Source organism: Anguilla rostrata, chromosome 5, assembly GCF_018555375.3.
Source record: "Anguilla rostrata isolate EN2019 chromosome 5, ASM1855537v3, whole genome shotgun sequence".
In the NCBI taxonomy this organism is placed as follows: domain Eukaryota; kingdom Metazoa; phylum Chordata; class Actinopteri; order Anguilliformes; family Anguillidae; genus Anguilla; species Anguilla rostrata.
In genome coordinates, this window is record NC_057937.1 from 33490861 (window position 1) to 33514135 (window position 23275).

The 23275-nt window shown below is 40.2% G+C and overlaps 1 protein-coding gene across 3 annotated transcripts; it reads left to right on the plus strand.

Annotated features, from left to right (window-relative positions):
• The first annotated feature begins 531 nt into the window (after positions 1–531).
• Positions 532–20471, plus strand: LOC135255085 (Iroquois homeobox protein 6a-like). 3 transcript variants are annotated; one of them, XM_064335826.1, is made up of 7 exons: positions 532–921; positions 1939–2199; positions 2652–2761; positions 3158–3453; positions 3923–4558; positions 5189–5303; positions 18732–20471. In XM_064335826.1, exons 1-6 carry the CDS (start codon positions 877–879, stop codon positions 5296–5298), a joined length of 1458 nt encoding a protein of 485 aa, XP_064191896.1. In that variant the 5' UTR covers positions 532–876; the 3' UTR covers positions 5299–5303; positions 18732–20471. The 3 variants fall into 3 exon arrangements, with proteins under 3 accessions (XP_064191896.1, XP_064191895.1, XP_064191897.1); XM_064335825.1 differs by lacking the exon at positions 18732–20471 and adding an exon at positions 6363–7831 and having other exon boundaries at positions 533–921; XM_064335827.1 differs by lacking the exon at positions 18732–20471 and adding an exon at positions 6363–7831 and having other exon boundaries at positions 533–921; positions 1989–2199.
• The last annotated feature ends 2804 nt before the right edge of the window (positions 20472–23275 follow it).

Below are 23275 nucleotides of genomic sequence, written 5' to 3' on the forward strand. Positions count from 1 at the left end.
ATAGAGTGCGTTTCGCACAGCATATGAAATGGATAGAGGTAAAAATATGGATCAGAATAGTGACCGGTAAAAACGCATTCAAATTACATAAAGCAGGCCACTACATCTCTAATATGCAACTGCAGCCCAGGGGGTGTCTGATGGCCACATGCAAATAAAATAGTACTTAGTAATAGAAAGCAAAGAATAAGTAGTTATAAATCATACATATGACGTAGGCCTACTTTAAATAATTATATATAAGATGATAAGACTGTCATTTTTAATGCATCTGTGTCAAATTACACGCGCGAGCGCGCGCGCACCTACACACGCACATACACACACTGTTCAATAATTGTTAATGGCCTGCTGAAACAATTTCCCATCCTTGCTTTTCAGTTCTGGAGAGAGAATAAACGTCACGGATGTGTGGAATTCACACCTTAAGGAAACGCAATGCTTGCTGTGATTGGCAAAGACATTATTCTACCAAGGCTGTCCTGCTGTTACGGGATTACAATGACGTCACACTGATAACCTTGCATGGATGAATGCTAAAGAACTATAGAGGCACAAATAATAGCACAAGCAGAGTCCATATCTTGTAAGTCTTACTTTATTCTTTAAGCCCTCTTCAGCTATAGAGCAATAATATTTTTATTTTTTATTTTTTTGATGAAGATTTATTTTATTTTTGTTATCGTTTTCTTTTAAGGATTATAAAAAATGTTACTAGCTGCTGTAAACAGCTCAAAGTCTCTTCTAAGTGCAGTCATTTATTATTGAGCAAAAGGCCGTACGTAGAAATGTGTGTAAGAAGATGCATTTGATGTAGCTTTAGTTACAATCGGCCAGGGGAATATTTCTGATGGTAAGAAAAGAAGCAGCTACAGCATGTCTTTCTCACAGTTTGGATGTCCTTATAACGGAACTTCACAGGTAAGGAAAATAATTACATCAGGTTTTTTTTCACCATTTACGACAGATTTCTAAGAAAATAGAACACTTTATTCCATATGCTTTAGACAGCACAAAATGTTGTTTTGCACAACTGGGCTAATATAATGGTTGTTTTTGTTGTAGCACATTTTAAACTCAGTCCAATTGTTTATTTAAAAACTGAAAATGTCGATGTGATGTGTGTGTTTTTATCCATGGGTCAAAAATTCGGAAGAATTGTAAATAAACTAATCTGCCACGGACATAATACTAAACAACACGCATACAGTATGTAGCCTATAAATTAGCACTGCAATGTAAGCTTATTGCTGGTCACCCACCATACTTCTTTAAAGTTTCCGTGCGCATATTGTGCTTATTAATTTGAATTGCTTCCAAATTATATGAACTTATGTTTTAATTTAACCTGTAGACTAATTTGTAAAAAAAAAAAAAAAAAATGCCGAGGAACAAGAGCATGATTTCATCTTTGTGTGGACATGCCTAATAGCCTAATCAATACATTTATGCAATCTACCAATTAACACCTTAAAAAATTAGGTAAATCTGATGTTGTCAAATTAGGTAAATATGATTACCTTTTTTTTTCAAAGTTTACAGTAAGTCGTCAGTCCTGTAGCCCAGTCTATTTCACAAGGTAGCATTTATACTTACACTGTAGGCTATTGAACTATGGTTAACATCTCAAAAAGTAGTCCAATTTTTAAAGAATGAATGCTTTCTTTAATGACTGTTTATCCGTCAGGTGTTCACAACATAACACTGGCTAGCCAAAAATAAAAAATAAAATAAACAATTTAAATGACACCCGCTGACATTCGGGTGTACAACAGGCCGTCATTCTGCAGTAGGTTACACGTGCATGTGCCATTAAACATTCCGTATTCTGCTTACCGTCATGTCCTGTCTCAAAATGGTCCTTTAAAGACAGTATATGAATATAATAATTGTTAGTCTACAGGAGTGACGTGTCTATTCAAAATTCTCTTCATGCAGTTATTCGTGTCGGCAAACCCCAGTACGACTTGCTGCGATTCGATTTCCAGGTCGGTGTCTGAGTCCAGCGGTTCCCAGGCTCCTGCATCATTCTACCGCCCTTCTTACGAGAACCGTCTGCTGGCGAGTACGCGCACGGAGTTGAATGCGGCTTCTCTCGGGATGTACGGTTCTCCATACGCAGCAGCGGCCGCCGCCAGCCAGAATTACGCCAACTACTTCTCTTACAGCACCGAAGCCTCATCTCTCTATTCCACGCTGGTGCGTGTGTGGTTTAATTTGATAAAGACTCGGTTCAATCTATACCACCTCCGAGCTAACCGAATCTCGTAACTTTTCTTGGACTCCATTGTAAGATAGTAGACATGAAATAACACAGTTGAAAGTTAATCCAAAACAATCTAAATTAGACTTCGTACTGCTTTGCAGTTAAGGAGTGCCATTTACCAGGAACTACCTCTAGACACGCCGACAATTAGAGTGCGATATTAGCGTACTTAGCCTATGTATTTTGTTTATCAAGATGTGAATATGAGTGTAAGACAACTTTTTTGTCAACTTTTGTGCCATTCACTAGTAACGTTTATTTCCAACCTTGTTTTGAATAGAAGCATGTGACACAAAAATTTAAATGCTCGTCCACTTCAGACAAGATGCTTTTCATACGTAAGGTACCTTTTCTTATTCTCTTGTTTGATGTTATTCTTTTTTAGAACCCACAGTACGATATCAAGGATGGCGCAGGCGGATTGCATTCTGGAATCACACAAACAGCAGCCTATTATCCCTACGAGCATTCTCTGGGGCAATATCAATACGACAGGTGTGCACATCCGGAAATCTTTCACCTGCATTTTTAGTGCAGTCCATTTAGTGGCGATGTTATAATAAGCCTTTGACGAACGAAGTAAATTAGAACTAGTCAAAATATTTTTGCGGCATTCCACATATTTCTTAAACATAATGTTCCGTAAAATTAAATTGTGCTATAATTTCCTCTTCTTATCCATTTGACTGACCGCAGCAACGTTTTTCAAAAAAATCGGTACACCTCCTTTATCTTTGGAAGCCGCCCCTACATTACTTACTAACTGATTGGTCCAATAGTGCTTCATTGTATACTTAATGATAGGCATGGAATAAGAAATGTTTCCTAGTTGATAATTTGTAATTTTTTACACTAATGGACAATTTATTTGATATCACACACAAATTCCAGGTATGGGACTATGGATTTTAATGGGTCAACCAGGCGAAAAAATGCCACCCGGGAGACTACCAGCACTCTAAAGACATGGCTTTATGAGCACAGGAAAAATCCGTACCCGACAAAGGGGGAGAAAATCATGCTGGCCATCATCACCAAAATGACCCTCACCCAGGTGTCCACCTGGTTTGCAAATGCGCGGAGAAGGCTAAAGAAGGAGAACAAGATGACCTGGACCCCAAAAAACAAAGCAGGGGATGAAAGGAAAGATAAGAATGAGAAAAGTGACCCGGATTACATCAACAAAGGTAACGATCATCCTTACCTCTACTACCATGTATGTTTCTGAGGGAATCATACAAGCGCACATGGACAACAGTAGCGTACAGAATGTTCACTCTTACTTAATTTAAACTCTAACATGTTTATATGAAGATACGCAGCCAGAGAACACTTACGTTTATTTAACATTGAACAATTTGCAGTGCATTATATTAATAATGCAGATACTCTTACTTCAGCTTCAAATTTATTACAGCTATGGCACATATAATAATACCGCAAGTTAACTAAAACTACAGTAAATACATTCATAGGTTGCTTAAAACTAAATTGATTGATGGAAGCTCACTCATTGCACGTGCAGGATATTTAGTAATTGATCATATTTTTAATCATATTACAAAAAACATGGGGAAAGACACAAGAATCTGGATTAGTTCTGCATCTTTTTGGCAGTGAACTGCATTTCTTCTCATGTGTTTTTTTCCAAAACAGATACCAAAGACTACAAGGAGGAGAAGGACCTTCAGCTGAGTGACCTGGACGATATGGATGATGAGGACTGCGACAAGGCGAACAGCGACTGCGAGAATGTCTCTCGGGAGGAGCTGGGCCTCCAGCAAGCCATGGCAGCGGAGCTCCTGAAGAGAGACTGCATTGGTGCCTTGTCCCTCCCCAGCAGCTTTCACGCATTCGCATGCAGCAACAAGAACACGTCGACGCTGCCGTCCGAGTTCTCGGACCCTGCCGCGTCCAAGTCTCCGCCGCCGCCCGCGCCGACGGGCACCGCGGCTCTGTCGCACTTCGACGTGCCAGGAAAGCCCAGAATCTGGTCGCTGGCACACACGGCAGTACTAGACCCCCGCCCCGGCAGCCAGTTAAGTGCCGGGAACGTCGGCCTGGACTGCCAGTTGTCAACTGTGAAAGTTAACATGACTGGGCGTGGACAGTGCGGCGGGTTGGGGAGCCCTGGAACAACAAGCCTGTCCAGTGTGGAAGCCTCTTTCCAAACGGGCATGCACGCTCAAAACAAAGTCTACGGCGCTTCCGGCTTTACCCACAAGCCTCTGCATCTGCACTGCTCGTCTTACCCCGTGATTTCCGACGCATGCCGGTATTCGTCCGTTGAAGGTACGGCAAGTGCTCGGCCATATTGATGCACATGCACGCCACAGTGAACAAAGTCATAAAAACCCTGTTGCACTTCCTTTTTGTTAGTCATGTGATTTTATTGAAACCAATAAAAAGACAAGTAGTACGTGCACATCGGATGAAGTCAGAACCGGCTGCTGGCATAAACACTGCATAAACATGTGGTTGTTTAGGGCTAAGACTGTCCCTGGGGCACACAATTCAAGTTAATTGGTTGGTGTGATTTAAGCTGGGGCACTTTGTGGCCACAACATCAGTCTGTTTAGGGTCGCCAAAACCCTAGGGCCAGCTCTGGACCAAGTTCACAGGTGCCACGGAGTATAAAGCATGATAGGTAAAAAAGGAATACCCAAACAATGTATTTCATGCTTGCAAAACAAATATAGTGCTGTTAACGGTTTATGCATCATGGTGACACATAGTATTCTAGATAGCTGCCTGTTCCTTTGCAACTGTTCCTGTACAAATGTAATAATGAATTAGACATAATTAGCATTCTAAAACAAAGTGAAACCAAATCATAATGTAGATGCGTGTTCTTTTTCTTAATCGGACGTGCTCATGCACAGTGTATGTCCAGGTCAATCCATTAAAAATGTTGACTTTTAGGATTTTCAGATGGTAGAAAGTCTGAGGCGGAATCCTCAGCGCTCAGTGACACGTGTCTTGCGCTGCAAGAAGACAAGCTCTCGGCCTTCAGACCAGGGATGAAGAGGTGAAGCAGGTGAGACAGTGTCCTTTAGTTCTTCCACAAGACTGGGTTCTACACTAACATTTTTGTTCTATGGTGAAAATTTTAGGAGCCCACTAATGCATCCCAATTAGAAGATGCGCTCCTAAATTATTTTTTCCAGTTAGCACACATCCATTTTCATGGATGTGCAAATGCTCCTAAAATGGGAGCACTGTAGAATCCGACAAGACATACTGCATTCATACACACACGCACACACGCATGCACACACTCACACACGCACACACACACACATGCGCCTGCTTGCACATACGCACTAAAACAAACACACTTTTCATCTGATTGACTTGTTTTTCCATCGACATAACATTGTTCCATCAGAGAAATGTTCTGACAAATGTATGTTCCAAATCCTTTTGATCCACTATATTATTTTTACTGCACTGTCACCACACAGGAAATTCAGAAAAACTTCACACACACATTGTATGTAAATACTAACATAAATTGCAATACTAACATAAACGTGCACAAATCTGTAGATATGATTGAATGGTATTAAAAATGTAAACTTTACAATGTAAACTGGCTCTTGGTTAAAGGATGTATGTAAGTGTCCAATTGTACAATTCGAACTGACGTTCACTGAACTGTACATGAATTTTAGGGTACTCGTTCAAACACGTATTATATATTTTTTTTTAAATTACTCAACTGAAAGGCAAATACAGCAGGCTTCATAAGCGGCGAAATCATTCGAACCTATAAAACCATAAATTATGCATTAGTGGCTTCCGATATAATAGATCTGTATACCTTTCACAACTTTCTCGATATATTTTTATACGTACAGTGATCTCTAACGCTGTTTTAGAGGTTCGTGATATTAGCCTACAGTACGTGTCGTTTCAGTTGCTTCTGTGTAACAGTCGTGAAAGTCGTGCGATCATGTCAAGATGTACGGCTATGATTTTAGTTAGAACACTTTGCGAAATTGCCTTGTACCTTGTAAGAAACTTTTATGTATCTCTTGGTCTGTACTTTGTCGACATTCTCACTGAATAATGATAATCATTTTCTTTTTATTAGGTTGACCGGAGCGCAGCCAATAAACACTGAGCCATTTATATAACTTTAATTATGCACTGAGGGCCTGATATAAAGACAAGCGATCCAAACCACCATCTATGAACCGGCCAGTGTTTAAACGACAGGCTAAAACAGACGTTTGCCGGAAACTGTGGATACAGCCATCGTTTTGCACTATATTGTTTTAATGATAATGGTGACTGTATGCAATGCCACGTTAGGCGAACTGGAATGAACTTCGTATGTATGCACTGGGCAATCGTTGTATAGCAAATTTATTTATTGTTGTTTATTTATTGCTTGTTGTATTATCAGTTTATTTGTTTAACATATCGCGAACCGTATGACCTAATACTTTGCTTTGTTTTACGTCTGTGTCCGTTTGCAAAACAGAACATGTTAGTTCCATTGTGGGGAGCTTGTTATAGGGCCATTTGTTTGCAGCATATGGAGAACAGATCACACGCAATATATTGTGTAACTTCAGAGACACTGTTCAGAAAAAAAAAAAAAATCATTTTTTCATGATTGTTATATTTTCTAAGAATGCATTTCCAAGAGTCACGTTTCTGCGTCTTGATTTTGCGTTTAATAGGCTAGCCTATTCAAACGTTCCACAATATATTAGAACATCAGCCGCATTGCACTTGATCAAAGTTTCTCTTGACTCGATGCAGAAAAGTGGAACGTTGTTAGTAGGTCATAATTCAGTCAAGGGCATTAATGAACTTTACAAGAGGATAAGAAAGGGGATAGCGTCTCCCTTTTGTCTTTATTTAATCGAAAGTGGCATCAAACACTTTGTTACTGCTCAGACTAACGACGAGGCAAGAATAAGAAATGAAAGTGTCTTTGTACCAAGAGCGGGAGAACAGCTGCAATAATTGAATAATTGTGGTAACAATGAGAGGTCACTCGGAGATCAAACCAATAAGAGCTATTTCTCATGGTTCATCTGGGTCAGCGTTCGCTTCAACTGTTCTGTGGTCCACGGACTTTGTAAAATCCGCACAGTTATTATGCTTTGTATTAAATCCCCCCCCCCCCCCCCCCTTTTTTTTTAAAATTTTAAAAATATTGAATAATGTTTTGTTTAATACGAATTTCCCCCAAAATTCTAATAACTACTATAAATGGCTTATTAGCATGTCTACAACTATACTGTCATTGAGAATTCCAGATGGCAACGTGCTGCTGAGGTTATAGTAGGCACGCATCCGGATTCAAAATCAAATACATACATGTTTCCAAATCAGGCTTTAGGGTAGTATGGGGAAGCTCTCTTTCTACAGTGGGAAAATAAGAAAAGGGTGTTCTGGTGACAGGTTCTGTACAGAATCAATCTGTATAATGAAAGTCTTCTTTTCAAGAGGAGTAAACTATTAAAAAGCATGTTTTTGAGTTGAGAGGGGAGTAGAAGATTAGCAACACCAGTGCCAACCCCCCACCAAAAAAAACTAAAAGAACAACTGCATAACATTTTCAGACACTCTGGGCCTCATTCACAAAACCTCTCTTAAATTATTCTTACTTTTGTTCTGAAAAATGTTCCTATGAAAAAACATTTTGGGATTCATGACATGTGCAGACCTTTCTTTTTGTGGATATTCCAGGGGCATGAGGCAACGAATGCTGACTGTTTGTAAATGTTATGCAAAATCCTGTCCATGTGATTAGCATAAGGAAACATCCATGAATAAATACAGATATGAAAAAAAATGATGGATGCTGAAATGTTCATAGAAACATCCTTACACACGGTTTACGATCAAATATGATCAAACAAATTTTTTGTGAATGAGGCCCAATGTTTCCTGTTTAACATAGGCCTACTTTTTCACATCAACATTTACTTCCTAAAGATGAGAGAGACATACTTTGTACAATAAATTGAAATCAGATGGTTGCTGGTGAGTTTGTGGTAATTAACATTTGCATAGGCATGCTTTGGGCGGCACGGTGGTGCAGTGGGTAGCACTGTCGCCTCACAGCAAGAAGGCCGTGGGTTCGGATCTCGGCTTGGGGCCTTTCAGTGCAGAGTTTGCATGTTCTCCCCATGTCCGCGTGGGTTTCCTCCGGGTACACAGTCCTCCGGGTTTCCTCCCACAGTCCAAAGACATTCAGGTAGGCCGATTGGAGACCCTAAATTGCCCATAGGTATGAGTGAGTGAGTGAATGGTGTGTGTGCCCTGCGATAGTTTGGCGGCCTGTCCAGGGTGTATTCCTGCCTCTCGCCCAATGCATGTTGGGATAGGTTCCAGCAACCCCCGTGACCCTGCTCAGGATAAGCGGATATAGATAATGGATGGATGGATGGATAGACATACTTTAGTTAGAATTCAAGCAAAAGTCACACATGGTCAAAAGTTTGTACTTTGTTTCAGTAGCCTATTAGATGCATATTTGAATTGAAAAACAAAGTAGACTTGTCAAGTGCGGATTTAGACGTCTGCTTTGTATAATTGATCTGAAGAAAAACAAAAATGCCAAGTTACTCACGCATACAAAGCACTCTCTATAAGTCATTAATTAAAACTGGCAAAATCTAGATATATGATTAAAAGTACTGATATCAAAATTAGGGTTAATTTTATTGCATATTTACTCTTTTTTAACTCGAATGATTCTAAGGCCTGTTGACATAATTAGTGATTACTGTTGTCTTTATAAACAGCATTTGTTTAGAGTATAGAAGTTTGGAGTGGAATCAATAACTACACAGCATGAGGCCTGGACCAATAAGCTCAGAGTATTTCTGAGAGCACAATTAATGTCACTTATTTGCAATCTTTTTTCTAGATGCCCTCAACTTTCTGTTCAAAAGGAATTTCCTCATTTATATAAGTATAAAGAGCATTTACTAGGATCCTAGTAATTTATTTATCCTGTTTAGGCTATATATTAAGCAGGAAGTAATATAACATAGTAAAACATAATAACATTGTCAGTGTTTGGATTTCATTTGCAATTGATTATCAAGTTACCTAACCTGATCTAATACACATACACCAATGACATTAATGCATTACTCTATTACTCTTGTGCATTATGTTACTTTGTTTTATTAGCAACTCTTACAAAAAGTCTGATCGTTTTTTTTTTTTTTTTCAAGTGGGTTCACACATATTTGAGAAAAGGAAGGTGTCATAGCATAGACCATTGTGATGCCATTGGTGAGACCACATCTCTCTTAAGTTTAGCTAACTCTGGAGGCTGTACTCCAGCACATTGGACTTGAAATGAAACAATGAATATGAAGTGGAAGTGCAGACAGTCAGCTTTAAGTTAAGGGATATCTAAATCCATCTCCAGTGTTACACGTAGGAAATACAGTCCTTGTTGTACTTAAACCCCTCATTTTAGGACCAACAATAATTGGACAAATTAACATAGTAAAAACAGTCAGATTTAACACTTTGTTGCAAATCCTGTCTATTCAATGACTTCCTGAAGCCTGTGACTCATAGTCATCATAACATAACATAACATAATGATGAGAACACGCCATTCAGCCCAACAATGCTTGCCATTTTCCTGGCTAAATTAGTGCTCTGATTACCTACAGACTAAATCGTATCTAACACCACATCAAGCCTAGTCTGGGTCACCAGACGTTGGGGTTCTTCCCTGGTGATGCTCCACCAGGCCTGTACTGAAGCCATATTCAGTTTCTGTTTGTTTGCCTTCAGTCTTGCCTTCGGCAAGTGAAACATATGTCCAGCTGGATTCAGGTCAGGTGATTGACTTCAAGTGAAGTCAAGAACACTCTGTGTTGGCCCTGAAAAACACTCCTGGCCCTGAAAAACTCCTTGGTTGCTTTAGCAGTGTGTTTGGGGTCATTTTCCAGCTGCAAGGTAAAACACCATCCAATAAATTTTGATGTATTTTGTTGGATCTCAGTAGATAAGATGTTTCCATACACTTCTGAATTCATCTCACTGCTACTACAGTGAAATTTAATGTACATGAATTAATGATGCAAAAACACACACCTAGCCAAGAAACAGCTGTGCAGCCAATTGTCCAATTACTTTTGCTCACCAAAAATGGGGGATTGCATAAAAAGGGCTGCAGTCCCTACATGGTTCATTGTCACTGTCCAAAGACTTACGGACTGCATTGTATGTCTCTTTGGTGAGTCTTGTGACACACACACACTTGAAGATGTTCAGTGTGTCCATTAAATATTTAGAGGAAGGTTAATTAAAATGGATGCTGTAAAGAAAAGCTGCCAGACATTATTGAAAGTAATGATGCATACGGAATAGGATTACCGTGGCAACAGGATACCTGGGGGGACCTGGAATAATGGCATGGAGTAGAGGTTAGCATCCCGACCCAAACCCGATTGGGATGGTGGTATGCTGTGATCGGGCCAGGTATCAGGCCTATTTTTAGCTCTATGACCGAGATCGGGCATGGGTCCATTGCCAACCCGGAAGCGTACTAATACATGTGTGGTTACTGTTCTGCTAGCTGTTAACAACAATTATCAACAGTGGCACAAATCTTCCAGTTTTTGTAGTGCATGATTATGCTTAACAAGCTAATTTAAACAGCTGTATTCTACTGCAGGTAAGCAATAAACTTATAAATGTAATGTTTAACAGAAGGATGGATTCAGTTGAGTGCAGTCCTCCGCCAAGGCACAGAAAACCTCCCCTTGCATGAATGTACACAGCAATTGTCCTGGAAATTCAATCATTGCTTTTCAAGATATGTCTGGTCTGATAGTAGAGGAAAGGTCACGGGGTCACTAAAATCAGTAGGTTTCTTCCTCTTGGGAACATGAATATGCATAGCAAATTTCATGGCAATCCGGCCATTACTTTTTTATGTTGATCAGAAATGGAAAGTTTGATCTGATGGTGGCGCTAGAGGAAAGGTCATGGGTTCACCAAAATCAATAGGTTTCTTCCAATTGGCAACAACGAATGTGCACAACAAATGTCATGGCAATACGGCCATTACTTTTCCAGATATGCCTGTCACGGACGGACAGACAGACAAATGTTAGAGAAACTTGGTACCCTTCTTTGCCACAGGGCATAAGGGGTACAAAGCAAGTTGCATGAAATTTGACCACTTGGGGGCAAAAATTGTATATGCTTATTATTCGGCAAAGAAAACAGATATTTCAACCAAACTTTTTGTGGTTGTATCGTATGCCCTTGGTGTCATTTGACCACAATATACTGAAAATTTGGTGGCAAAGGTGCCATAAAGGAAGAGTAGCCATATATATCTGCAACCATTTTGTCTATTGGCATAAAATTTGGTACACGTGCTTACCATGAATCTTGGGGGGCACACGCCAATTTTACATTAAAAAACAGGTTTAAATACTAATTACTCCAAAACTAAAGCATATATTTCAACCCATGACAGTAATGAGCCTGAATTGAGCAACTGACAGAGGCACTGTAGTGCTTGGCTCCTTCATTGCTGCTTGCAGCTATATTTATTTGTATTGTGTAAGTTTGAATTACTGAAGCTAACATTTTCTATTAAAATAGTGGGTTTTCATACTGTAAATATTAATTGTTCAAACTAATCATTGTCAAACTAGGGTATAAGTGGCAGAATACTATGAAGAGGTCGCTATTTCAGTTGGGACATCTAAAGGTCACCAGTGGAATGAAAACTAGAACTGTAGATGTGAGCACCCAAACGTATACAGTATGCCCATACATACTGAGAAACAGTGCTTGTTATCTAAAGCACAGTATATTGCACTGAAAGTGAGGCAATAAGCAGTTAATAATAGCACAAACTGGATGTGTTTGAAGCCTAATAAACGAGCCAAAATGAGATGCCATTTTATGTGTCGCACAATAAGCAAGGACATTAAGGAAACAAAATCCCCATGCCGATGCCTAAAAGTTCAGATGTTGCTGAGGGGGACAAGGTACACACTTCATTAGATTTTGTCAAAGGGCGCAATGAGATGTGTGTAGGACATTGTTCTTGGGCATGTCTCCTTTCGTGGAATCTCTGGTCGCCCTTGTATCTACATGGCCTCCGCTAATGAATTTTGTCAGAGATAATTATGGGTCTCGAAATAGTGGTCAGGGTGCGGATGAAAAGCCGCCTTTGTGCACCCAGGGCTGGATGCCGCGTCGCGACCCCCGAGTACTTCCTCTGCCCTTTCCGTGACCCGCCCTGCTTCTAGTCAGGGTGTTCCATCGCGGCAGGACCCGGAGGTCCATTGTCGCCTAACTTCACCTGTCCTGCCTGGTTCGCTGGGCACGGGCACCGCGCTGCCCTCGTACACGGTGGTCACAGAGCATTTCCTGTGCTTTGTGTGCTGTGGGAAAATGAGGCCGCCACTCTCACTCCTGTTTGTGTGTCATTAACTTCTATTTGTGTGTCGAACCCCAATCCGCTGTCCTTAATTTGTCTGAGTGACACCCCCCCCCCATCTCTGGCACATGTGATGCTGTGGGGGTGAAGGTCACCCTGTAATGGCTCCTAATAAGTTTGTGTTCCTCATTTATTGAGCAAGCTCATAGAAACTCTGAATTCAGGATGCCTGATAACTGGTCTGGAGTTTTTGTAGATAATAATAATAATAATAATAATAATAATAATAATAATAATTAAATGAATATTGCAGTTTCAGACTTACAGAAAAAATAATAAAGTTGAATATTAGTATTAAATTAAGCCAGATGACAGCATGAACATAGTAAATTACCCGTACCAGCAATGTCTTCACATTACACTGAAGTGAACAAAATGAATTGAGTCTTTTCCTTTCCCTTTATTGTACAAACATTACTATAGCAGTATAAAAGCTTGTTTTCATACTTTAAATGTGACATATTTAGTAGTCTATTGATACATTTCAATTAAATTATAAACCATGTGATTCTCACTGCAACAGTTAAGCATATTGCATCCATAAAAGGCTCCTTTGGCCATCCTCACTTAACTGGTTGATGGGGTAAAATGCATTGAGTTACTTTTAGGAAGGTGGTGTTATTGGTCATATTTCCACCCACAGAGCAAATAAAATATGCAAATGTGCAAAAACTGCACTGAAACCTTATCAATTTTTTTCTTTTTTGTAAATATTTAAAATGACCCAGGATCAATTATTATGCAAATCAGAGCTTTTATTGTGCTCTGTAGTGCTCTTTTTGTTTTTAAAGTGACATGATCTGTTTTGGTCTACGACCTTTCTCAGACATGGCCAATGGCATTGAAATATCCTGTATCGATACAGTATAATCGCTGCTCGTGACCCCCCAAAATCTCACCCTTCCTTCTGCTATTCTTCCACTTTCATTGAGCCATCTGCTCATTTTTATGCCTGCTGCTATGTCTTACATTGCACCTTTACACAGAGGCATGTTATGCCACCAGCAAAATGCACTCGGTAAGGTACAGACCTTTTTCCCTGCTTTCGTCTTTCAGGGTATCACCCTCTGACCCTTCAAATGAGTGATCCAGAAACTAATGTTTGGCACTTTTCTATCAGTGAGAAATGGCATGGTTAATATTGCAGCTGCCCTCTGCTCATTATGCTCTGCATTTAAATAATGTGTCTTTCTCAATAGAGGGAGATCCACATTAATCAGCAGCAATATTGGTGACTTCATTTGAGATTAGTTCACTTTCCAAAGGTAAAACACATTAAAGCCAACCACAAACCACCATGCATTACACTGCATTTCCATAGGAGAACTTAAACAAGAAAAACACAAAAACAAAACCATAGAGTGAATGCAAGATCTAGATCATTGCATCCTGAAACGTATGTCACTACATATTGAGCTTTGGTAATAGGTGAATATAAAGTTGCCGGGAAACATAACATTCATGCATATTATAGTGACTGTGGCTCCCCTCTTAATTTAATTGCAGAGATTGAGATTGAGTTCCAGATTGTCAGATTTTTATCGCTGACGACTGCGATAGCAATTGACCAGCAAAAAGATCAGTGTTAAATCAACACTCTTGGAGTACATTACACTCTTGGGGTATATTGAACCTGTTTTCATAATAAATCATTTTACTGTTGAATTAACACTGTATTATAATGACCTCATACTCCAGTACAGAGGAGCATATCTACATTGCCCAGGGACTCATTAACATGTGCTATATATGGGATAAATTACAAAAAACCATAGTAAAAAAGGTCTTATAAATGTTAACATTAAGAAAACCAATATCTCAGCAAGTTTATTGAGAAATGGGGTTTATTAGCAGTATGCCGGTGAAACAGAATGTCTTTGGGATTTTCATATCCAGATCCCTCTGCTTTGAGGGTCCAGCACTCAGTGGGAATATTTTGTTGGATTAAAGGCTAGTGTACAAATGGAACAATGAGGCTTCTTGAAGTTATCTATCCTGAGAATGCTTAATCTTCATATCGATAGCGAATTAAAAACTATCCAGAAAATACTGAGTCAGTCGGTAAAGATGGATACAGTATTGTAATGCTCCACTGTTATTTTTTATGCATCTTAATATTAACATGGCTGGAAAATACACAGGTGTGTGCTCAAAATACACTATGGCCATTTGCCATTTTTGACATATGTACAATATGACTGGAGTTGGGGAGTAGTTTAACTAGAGGTAGTTAAACTAGTAGTTTAATTACATTTTGCAGCAGTTTGCTGGTAGTTCAACTACATTCAAATTAGTGCAGTGTTTGTAGAAGTTAATTTCTCTTTTGTCATTTTGAAGTGTTAATTACAACAACGACCAATTACTTTAGGCCCTAGAACATTTTGTTCCAAAGCCCTTTGACCAAATACCACCTCTTTCCTCTTTTTGTAGTTTTCAAGTTACATTTCTCTTTTGGGTAACTTGGCCGTTGTTCAACCACTTTCAGGGTGAAGTAATTGGTAGGTTGTACAACTATGCTTTCAGAGTAGTTTCTGAAAAAACATTGAATATGACACTAGAACATGCGCCAATTATAATGACATGAATAATATTTTCCTTGGAGTTACCTTCAAGCAACATTTGGACTTTTATTTAATCGACAAATCTGCATCATTTTTGTAATTACTCATGTATGGAGTTGTTTGGGCAAGCACTTTGCCACGTTGGTTGTGGTTTTCAAATCAAAAACTGTGTACTTAATAGTTTTTAAAAAAAAAAACAAAATCCAAAATTGCTAACAAGGCTAGTCCTGCGCTATTTCACTGTCGCTCTGGGGCGGTTGATTATGACACAGCCTTTAAATCATCTACTTCAGCGCAAGAGCCATCAAAGGGCGGCGGTCTCAACACGCTCACATTCTTAAGGAGCAAGGTAAACGGCTAGGGCCAGAGCTTCGGGGCGACACAGAGACCACACATTATCAGAGTTCACTCCCCAAACACCGCGTTGTAAAGATCCTATTATGCGCGTGTGGGATTTTGTCAGTAGTGCAAACAACTCCGACTACGGCGCAGCCCAATAACAGGGATCATAATTGCGCCTCGAACTAGCCCTCTTATTTTGGGCCATGATTAATTCAGTTTCCAACCCATAGCACTTTGACTGACTGCTTTCATGTGGAAAATCTGCCAAAAACCCAAACCTTTCCAGTATCAAAGGGGGGCAGACACATATTTACGTGCTGGCCGTAAACTCCATTTTGAATCTGTTCTCATGACATTCTCCTAAGGAATGTGTACTTGAAAGACATTTTTCTCCAGTAATGAAAGAGTTTCAAAGTGCTACACTGCTGTCAGACTGGTATTGAATAAATAAAGAATCACAAAAAAAGGGACAGTAATTGATCAGAATAGCATCAAAAGAAAGGGAAATGAAATTTCTCAGAAATAGTCCCAAATCACTATGCTGTGAATGGTTGAAAAATTAGTACCCTCTCTAATGGCCAAAATAAGAATTACAACCTTCAGGACCCTGGTATACATAAGACAATTTTGTGAAATTCTAGACTCTAACAGATACAGGCTCTGAAATTAGATAGTAACATTGTGTAGAAATATCAGAAACATAAGCCTTGCCTAAATTATTCAGTCAAATGCAAAAAAAAATATTTTAAATCTTAGCAACAAAGATTTTCAGTGTAAAAATCAACATTGATGGAATACTGTCAACTCTAATAGAGTAAACTACAGTGTTGTACATATATAAAATTGGTTAGTTGATTTAACACTGGATTTTATAAGAGATTTAAGGGTGGATATGTGAAATGTGGCCTTCCACAACACTCCAAAACTACAATTTGACACCACCTCCATGCCAACAGGTTATTGGTAAGGCTTGCCAGGAGAAACATCCAATCAGTAATGTAAGCACTTGGAGTTTCCATCCATCTATCCATTATCTATACCTGCTTATCCTGGGCAGGGGAGGGGGTGGGGGGTGCTGGAGCCTATCCCTGTGTGCATTGGGCGAGAGGCTGGAATACACCCTGGACAGGCCAACAATCTATCGCAGGGCACACACACCATTTACTCACCATTCACTCACACACTCATAGGAGAGAACATGCAAACTCCACGAGAAAGGCCGTGGCCGGATTCAAACCCAGAACCTTCTTGATGTGAAGCACCACCGTGCTGCCCGCACTTGGAGTTTGCTAAACATAATCGGATTCTATGGTCAGATGAGGCAAAAATGTATTTTTATGCCGCAAACACCAGCAGTGGATATAAAATGACCATTACTATATAAAAATAGTAATGGTCATGCAGAAAATAACCATGACCACTGTAATATCCACTGTGAAGGGTGGTGGACATGTGATGATGTGGGGCTGTTTTGCTTGCAAAGGCACTGGGAACCTTGTTAGGGTACATGGCACCATGCCTCTTGGTTTTAGACCAAAATCTGGCTGCCTCTGCGAGGAGGCTAAAACTGGATTGTGGCTGTGTCTTCTAGCAATGATCCAACTCATTCCTTCAAATCCATAAAAAATGTTACATGACCATAGAATCAAGCTTTTTCAGTGGCCATCCCAGTCCCCTGACCCACAGCCAACGGAAAACACACAGCTACAGTAAGATATAAAGCAGTATGAAAAAAGAAATCAAATGGGATTAATACCACTTTACTATCATAGAGTTCTATCTATTCTCTCTCATTCATTTCAATCTTTCACAATTTGCCTTGCTCCAATCCCATAGTGTGTGTTATGCTGCCTGGTTAGCAATGTAGATTTATGACACCAATATGTTCTTCTCAATGCTTTAACAGACTATAATACATAATGGGAAGAGTACATTATTGCAAACACACATTTACCCCTGTATTAGGAGTTATGGGTATAGCCATCCTGAAAATGAAAGCTATAAATCTTATTTACAAAGGTGATGTCATTAGGAAGAGCGTGCGTCTGTCATTTAGGTCATTCTAATAGTTTGCGCAGGACCAGTGGCTATTAAAAGAAAACCTGGGGCAAAAAAAGAGTGAGTTGCTCAGGCTCTTGCAGCAAAGTGCCCCTCTGAAAGCCACCCTCGTGTTTTCGGTCCTCTGGAACCCCCCTCTCTCTTTCGGAGCTCGCCGGCATCTGCTCCACATTTCGCCCCACTTGTATTCCCGTCTTTCAATTTAGCATCTGAATTCTTCCCCCGTTGCGGTCTTCCAAAGAGACCCCATGACAAACTAGCACTGTATTTCTGCAATCTTTGCGGCGACGGATGGCAGAGCAGAACATATTAAATTTGTTACTAATTTTGAACTTGGCAGCGCCATTCGTGCATTTGCAACCAGCTTACTGAAGTTAAACTGGCTCGACTCGGTCTGCGCCACGACCACAACACAAACAAAACGCAAGGAACAGTAGCTCCAATCTTTCGGTTGCCTATAGTTTCAGTTAAGTGTTTCAAAAAGCCCGGTTTAATGGAATTAGTGCGAACATGGGTACACGAAGAGGCACGTCTCCTCAACTCTTTGCGAACTTCCTGAAAAAAATCTATGGGCGTATACGGATGAGATGCCTGATGCAGTAATTTATATACACTTCAGAAATAGCCGTCCACAGATCATTGTGAACCACACGCGATGGCAAACATTTCACACGTGTTACTTTAAACACAGTAAAACTTCCAGTGTTAACTGAACACTAGCAGCACTAACAGTGTTAATTCAGCTCTTAGCCAATAACATTTGGTCCCCATTGGTCCCCAAATGTCATCTGCTAGAGTTGAATTAACAATGGACATTTTACTGTGTATGGACTCAATGTGTAAAAATACAAATACAAATGCAGAAATGCAGGCCTAGTTATTGTAAGGCAGTTTTCCCTTTTTAAGGAAAATAAAAGTGGCTTGCAAAGTCAGGAAGTTTTACTATGCAGCCTAAATAGGGACTTTATGAATCTCCCAATATACTTCATGTATGTTATTATATCATTTAATTCTCATTCGGCACAGTTTATCTCCTCTCCTTTAGCTTTTATCCCTGGAGTTTGGATGTGTAGCGGAGCAGGGGACCTGCACGTCGCACGACAGGCACAGTTTACAGCGCAGGTTAATACATGCGCTCGCCCGTCCTCCGTGAGTCGTTTTCTCCGGGATTCCGGTGACAAGGTCGTGGGGTTTCTTCCCCCCCCCCTCCTGTCAGCACACCGTGGAGAAACATTTGCTCTTTCTTTCTTTGCCTCTCCCCATTGTCTCAACGGTTTGGGTTTTGAGCGCGGAATCCTGGAGCCAGCTGAATCTGTCACACGTGGAACAGCAGTGACCTCTAGAGACCGTTCTCTCCACCTGCGACGCGGGACCCGCGGTGACAGGTCCTGGCACGGTCGCGAGCGTGACGGCGGCGCGTAATTAGGGCCAGTCTGAGCCGGAAGCCCGGCGCGTCTGACTGTAACGGATGAACTCTAGTCTCAAAGGTGACCAGGACCCAAAGCCCCTTTGAGGCTGAGCTAAAATTCGCATCACTGCAAAGTAACTGAATACATTCTTGTGGGCTTTCAGTTCATCCTCTGAAGTTTGCCGGAGCCACAGAATGAATACATCCAGGTTTTTTTTATTCACATGACAGTACAGAATCCTTATGGAAAATATGCTGACATAATCATGGCTTTCTTATTCACATTGACACACTAGGACAGCTTTTAGGTGTCAAGCCAAAACATCGCATTCTCCGACCCTCTGGAAACCGTGAATGAAGTCTAACCATTTTTTTAAACTAAACACCATAATCCAGGGGAGCCCATTAAAATATGTCTCCTTCTGTTTTGTAAAGATTAATATGGTGCAATAAAGGTTAAGCTGAATGTGTTTTATAACAGTGGGCATGTTAAAAAACATTCACAAAATAGCAGCATTAACATCAAATCCATTATACATGCAAATGGAAGACTGAACATTGTTAACATGACCAAATTACAAAGCTTTGATAACATTCATTGCAAGTGTAAGTACATATAGAAACCAAGCATCTCACTGTTGTTCTATCAGTAAGAATTTAATTTGAAAAATATCACTTTGCCTATTTGATATATGCAGTACATTAGCAAATCCCATATATTATATATAAATTTAAACTCATTCTGGTCTTTGCATATTTGCAGGTGCTGTGTGGTAATTTTATTTGGCAAATTTTATTGTTATTTCTATCATTATTCTGTCTGCCGTGGTGTAGAAGATGATGGATGCTGTACTGGGACTTGAGGCTGTGAATAAAGGTATTGTCTGAGGCAGAAAAGCTATTTAATTCCCCAGCGGAAGACTTTAAAAAAAGGGGGAGGAAAAAGCTGTCTAACTTTTCCACCTTGCAAGTCAGTGGGGGGCACAGCACAATGTTTCAGCTGTTTTACACATTTCTTAGCAGGTGCGACTGATGCAGACTCAGACAGACCAAAGGAACCCATTTCAGCATGTCTCTGTCACAGCGTTAGTGCACACGTGAGCACTGAAACAAAGACCTTGGAACATGTCGAATGGCAATAGCAGAAGTGGACTGAAGTCTCCATGCTCTGCAATGATTCGGGTGGATTTTCTTCGACGAAATGTTAAAAATCACATGTATGCTCATGCGTAGATGCGTCTTCAGAGTGCAACGTTAATGATCCCACCGCCGTGGGCAAAATGGCTTGAGCAAAAAAAAGAAATGTGCGTTTATTTACCAAATATGTTTTCCCAGTTGCATGATGCAAAATTAAAACAGTATATCTGTGTTTTTGGCCTCAGTGGTTTGCTTAAGTCTGTCAGCAGTGTGTTTCAGAGGCAATGCCTTTTCCTCGCGATTCATGTATAAGTTTAGTGTGGGTACACATGAGCGTTTCTCTCTTAGTAAAACCGCTTCAAAGAGACAGAGAGCTCTTGCCATTGATCGGTTTTACTTAATGGAGTGACAGTCTCCAAAGGTCCCTTGTGAAGATCACTTATGCACTCAGCTCCCAGACATACACCAAAGGTATATCTGATCTGCGCTGAAACGGTTGTTGATTTAAACCACAGAGCCCGGTATGGCTGCTGACCCGGACTTGGAGGATGACATCAAGGCCAAGCGACCAATCAGGAATCAGAGCCACCCTGGCCTGCCAACGCACTTCTGAAATTGCTCAGTTGCATAGAAGTCCCTTTAGTGACTTATATAAAATTGATTTTCTGAGCACAGCCTTTTAGCAGCTATGTGCTTGAAATATGAACCCTTCATTGTTGAAAGTGTTTTTTTTTTTTGCCTCATGACTAATGATCAGAAGCAGGAGTGTGTTTGAAATTCTTCACAGAGGCCTTTTCCATAATTAAATACCGCTAATAATAGAGCTTTCTCTGACTTTACAAGCAAGCACAGTGGTTCGCTACTTTTCCTTTAGAAGCCCTTTAGAAAAACAGACCTTGATTAACAAGTTCACCGTGGAAAAACATTTCAAAACAATGCTCATTTTCAGGCAGACGAACACCATAATTTCATCTGAGCGATTATTATCTGCTGTAATCGACCACCACACAAATGTAGTATTATATAAACTCATATTGCAATATCTTGATAGGCATTGTGAGCAACCAAAGGCAATATACTAAACAAACTGGCATTGTCCTCTGTCCACAGTTCAATGCCAAATGAAACAGTCTGAACTAATTTATGATAGCCAATAGCCTAGTCTAGCAGATAATACCTGATAGAAATTGTGTAGGTCCAGTCAAACAGAAGCAAGTGGCTGGACTTCATCAGGAAACAATTTGCACATCTGCACATTAACTACGTGTGAATTGTGGAGTATAGAGCCAAATTAAGAAAAAACAAAACCAGATTAAAACCTAGTATATGGTTGGACCTAACACACGTGATCCGGCCGACCAATGGTGTAACTTCATAACTCAGCCGACCAATGGTGTAACTTCATCACTCAGTCAGTCAGTCAGTGGGTCACTCACAGACATTCGCGTTTGTAGGGCTGACCCCGCTGTTGTGGTCCAGCCAAAAAGTATTTGCCCCATACATTATGGAGCTCACTGTAGATAAGTATGATACGACCAGTGCCATCTATTGTAATTTCCTCGCAATGCTGTTGTGGTCCAACAATGCAAAGTATGTTCATAAGTGTGCAAGTACGAGTTATGTTGTTGAACCATTCTTTCTCAACAAAACCAAACCATACTGTTCTCAAAAGACAATGCAAAAACACGTGTTCCAGTACAGGTATGGTTCAGTTCAGATCAGTATCTAAGCAAAAAAAATCACATAGTTGTCCCTGATGGTATTAAAAATAAAGTAAAGTAACAGAAAAGTTCAAAATACTTTAGCATCTTTGGTGGAGCTTGTACTTTATTGCTGCATTGCCTGATAAGAAACATTGGGTCCACGAATGTCAACAGACATAAGCATCACTCTGTCATTCTTCTTCGCATCTGATTTAGAGGCAATTGAATGATTAACTGAGATGATTGCCACAATTACCTGAATGATTGTTTCACACATGGGTTGAAATAGAGGCTCCATTACCTTCTTGGCAATGGAGGACTGAAATATATGTGAAAGAACAACCAGAGATGTTATTCTGACCCTATTACTTAGAAATAAATACCCCATATATCAGGGCTGTCAAATCTGCAGGTATTTGTGGTTTCCTTTCAATTTGCAGCCAATTAATGGCTTGAGAACAAGGCGTGTGGACTCCTTAACCAATCAATGACTTAAACAAATCACTGTTGCTGAAATACCGTGGATTTGGACATTTGTGCCCTACACAATTTAATTTTCATTTTTTTAAAACAAGGAAATGAACAGACCACAGAAATGAATGCTTAACCATTTAAAATGTGCACATTAATAGTGCTGAAACAGACTGGGAATAGAAATCGACCTAATATTCTGGCCAATCTTTCCCACTTCAATAGCATGCCTGCGGTACCTGACACACAAAACTGATATCTGGTGTACAGTAAATAACATAATTGTATCATCACATATTTTACAGCAATAGAGATGATTGACTACAGAGTCGGAGCCACATATTGGTGGGGGGAAGGGAGGGGGTCAATTATAATTTGAATAATCGAGCTGCAGCACTAGGCGCACACCGACATGAAGTGTGCCTTTTTTATCTCTACGCATTTCAATGAACTCAGACACGAACACAAAAGGTTATCACCTAGGAAACATATTTTCCTAAGCACAAGTTAAACATGCAAGTGAGATCAGCATTGATATTCAATTTAGCCAGTCAACCAGAACCTATAAATATTGCAGCTCTCTCCACCTGAGAGGTGGTTCCACCCCCCAAATCCAATCCCATTTGAGCAGCTTGAGAGCAGAGGAAGAGGGTGCAGTAAAGTGGGGGGTGATCTGTATACTAAGTGGATTGTTATGTCTCTGCCATTTTCATTTTTCACCAAATGGATGGGTAGGTTTAATAATCAGGCTTGAGGCCGAGAGGATCCAATGTCCTGAACTATTACATCTGGCCTGACCCCACACTTCCCGCGCTCTGGAGATCTGCACGAACCTCAACCCTACGGCACTGCGAAGCCGAAGACAACCGA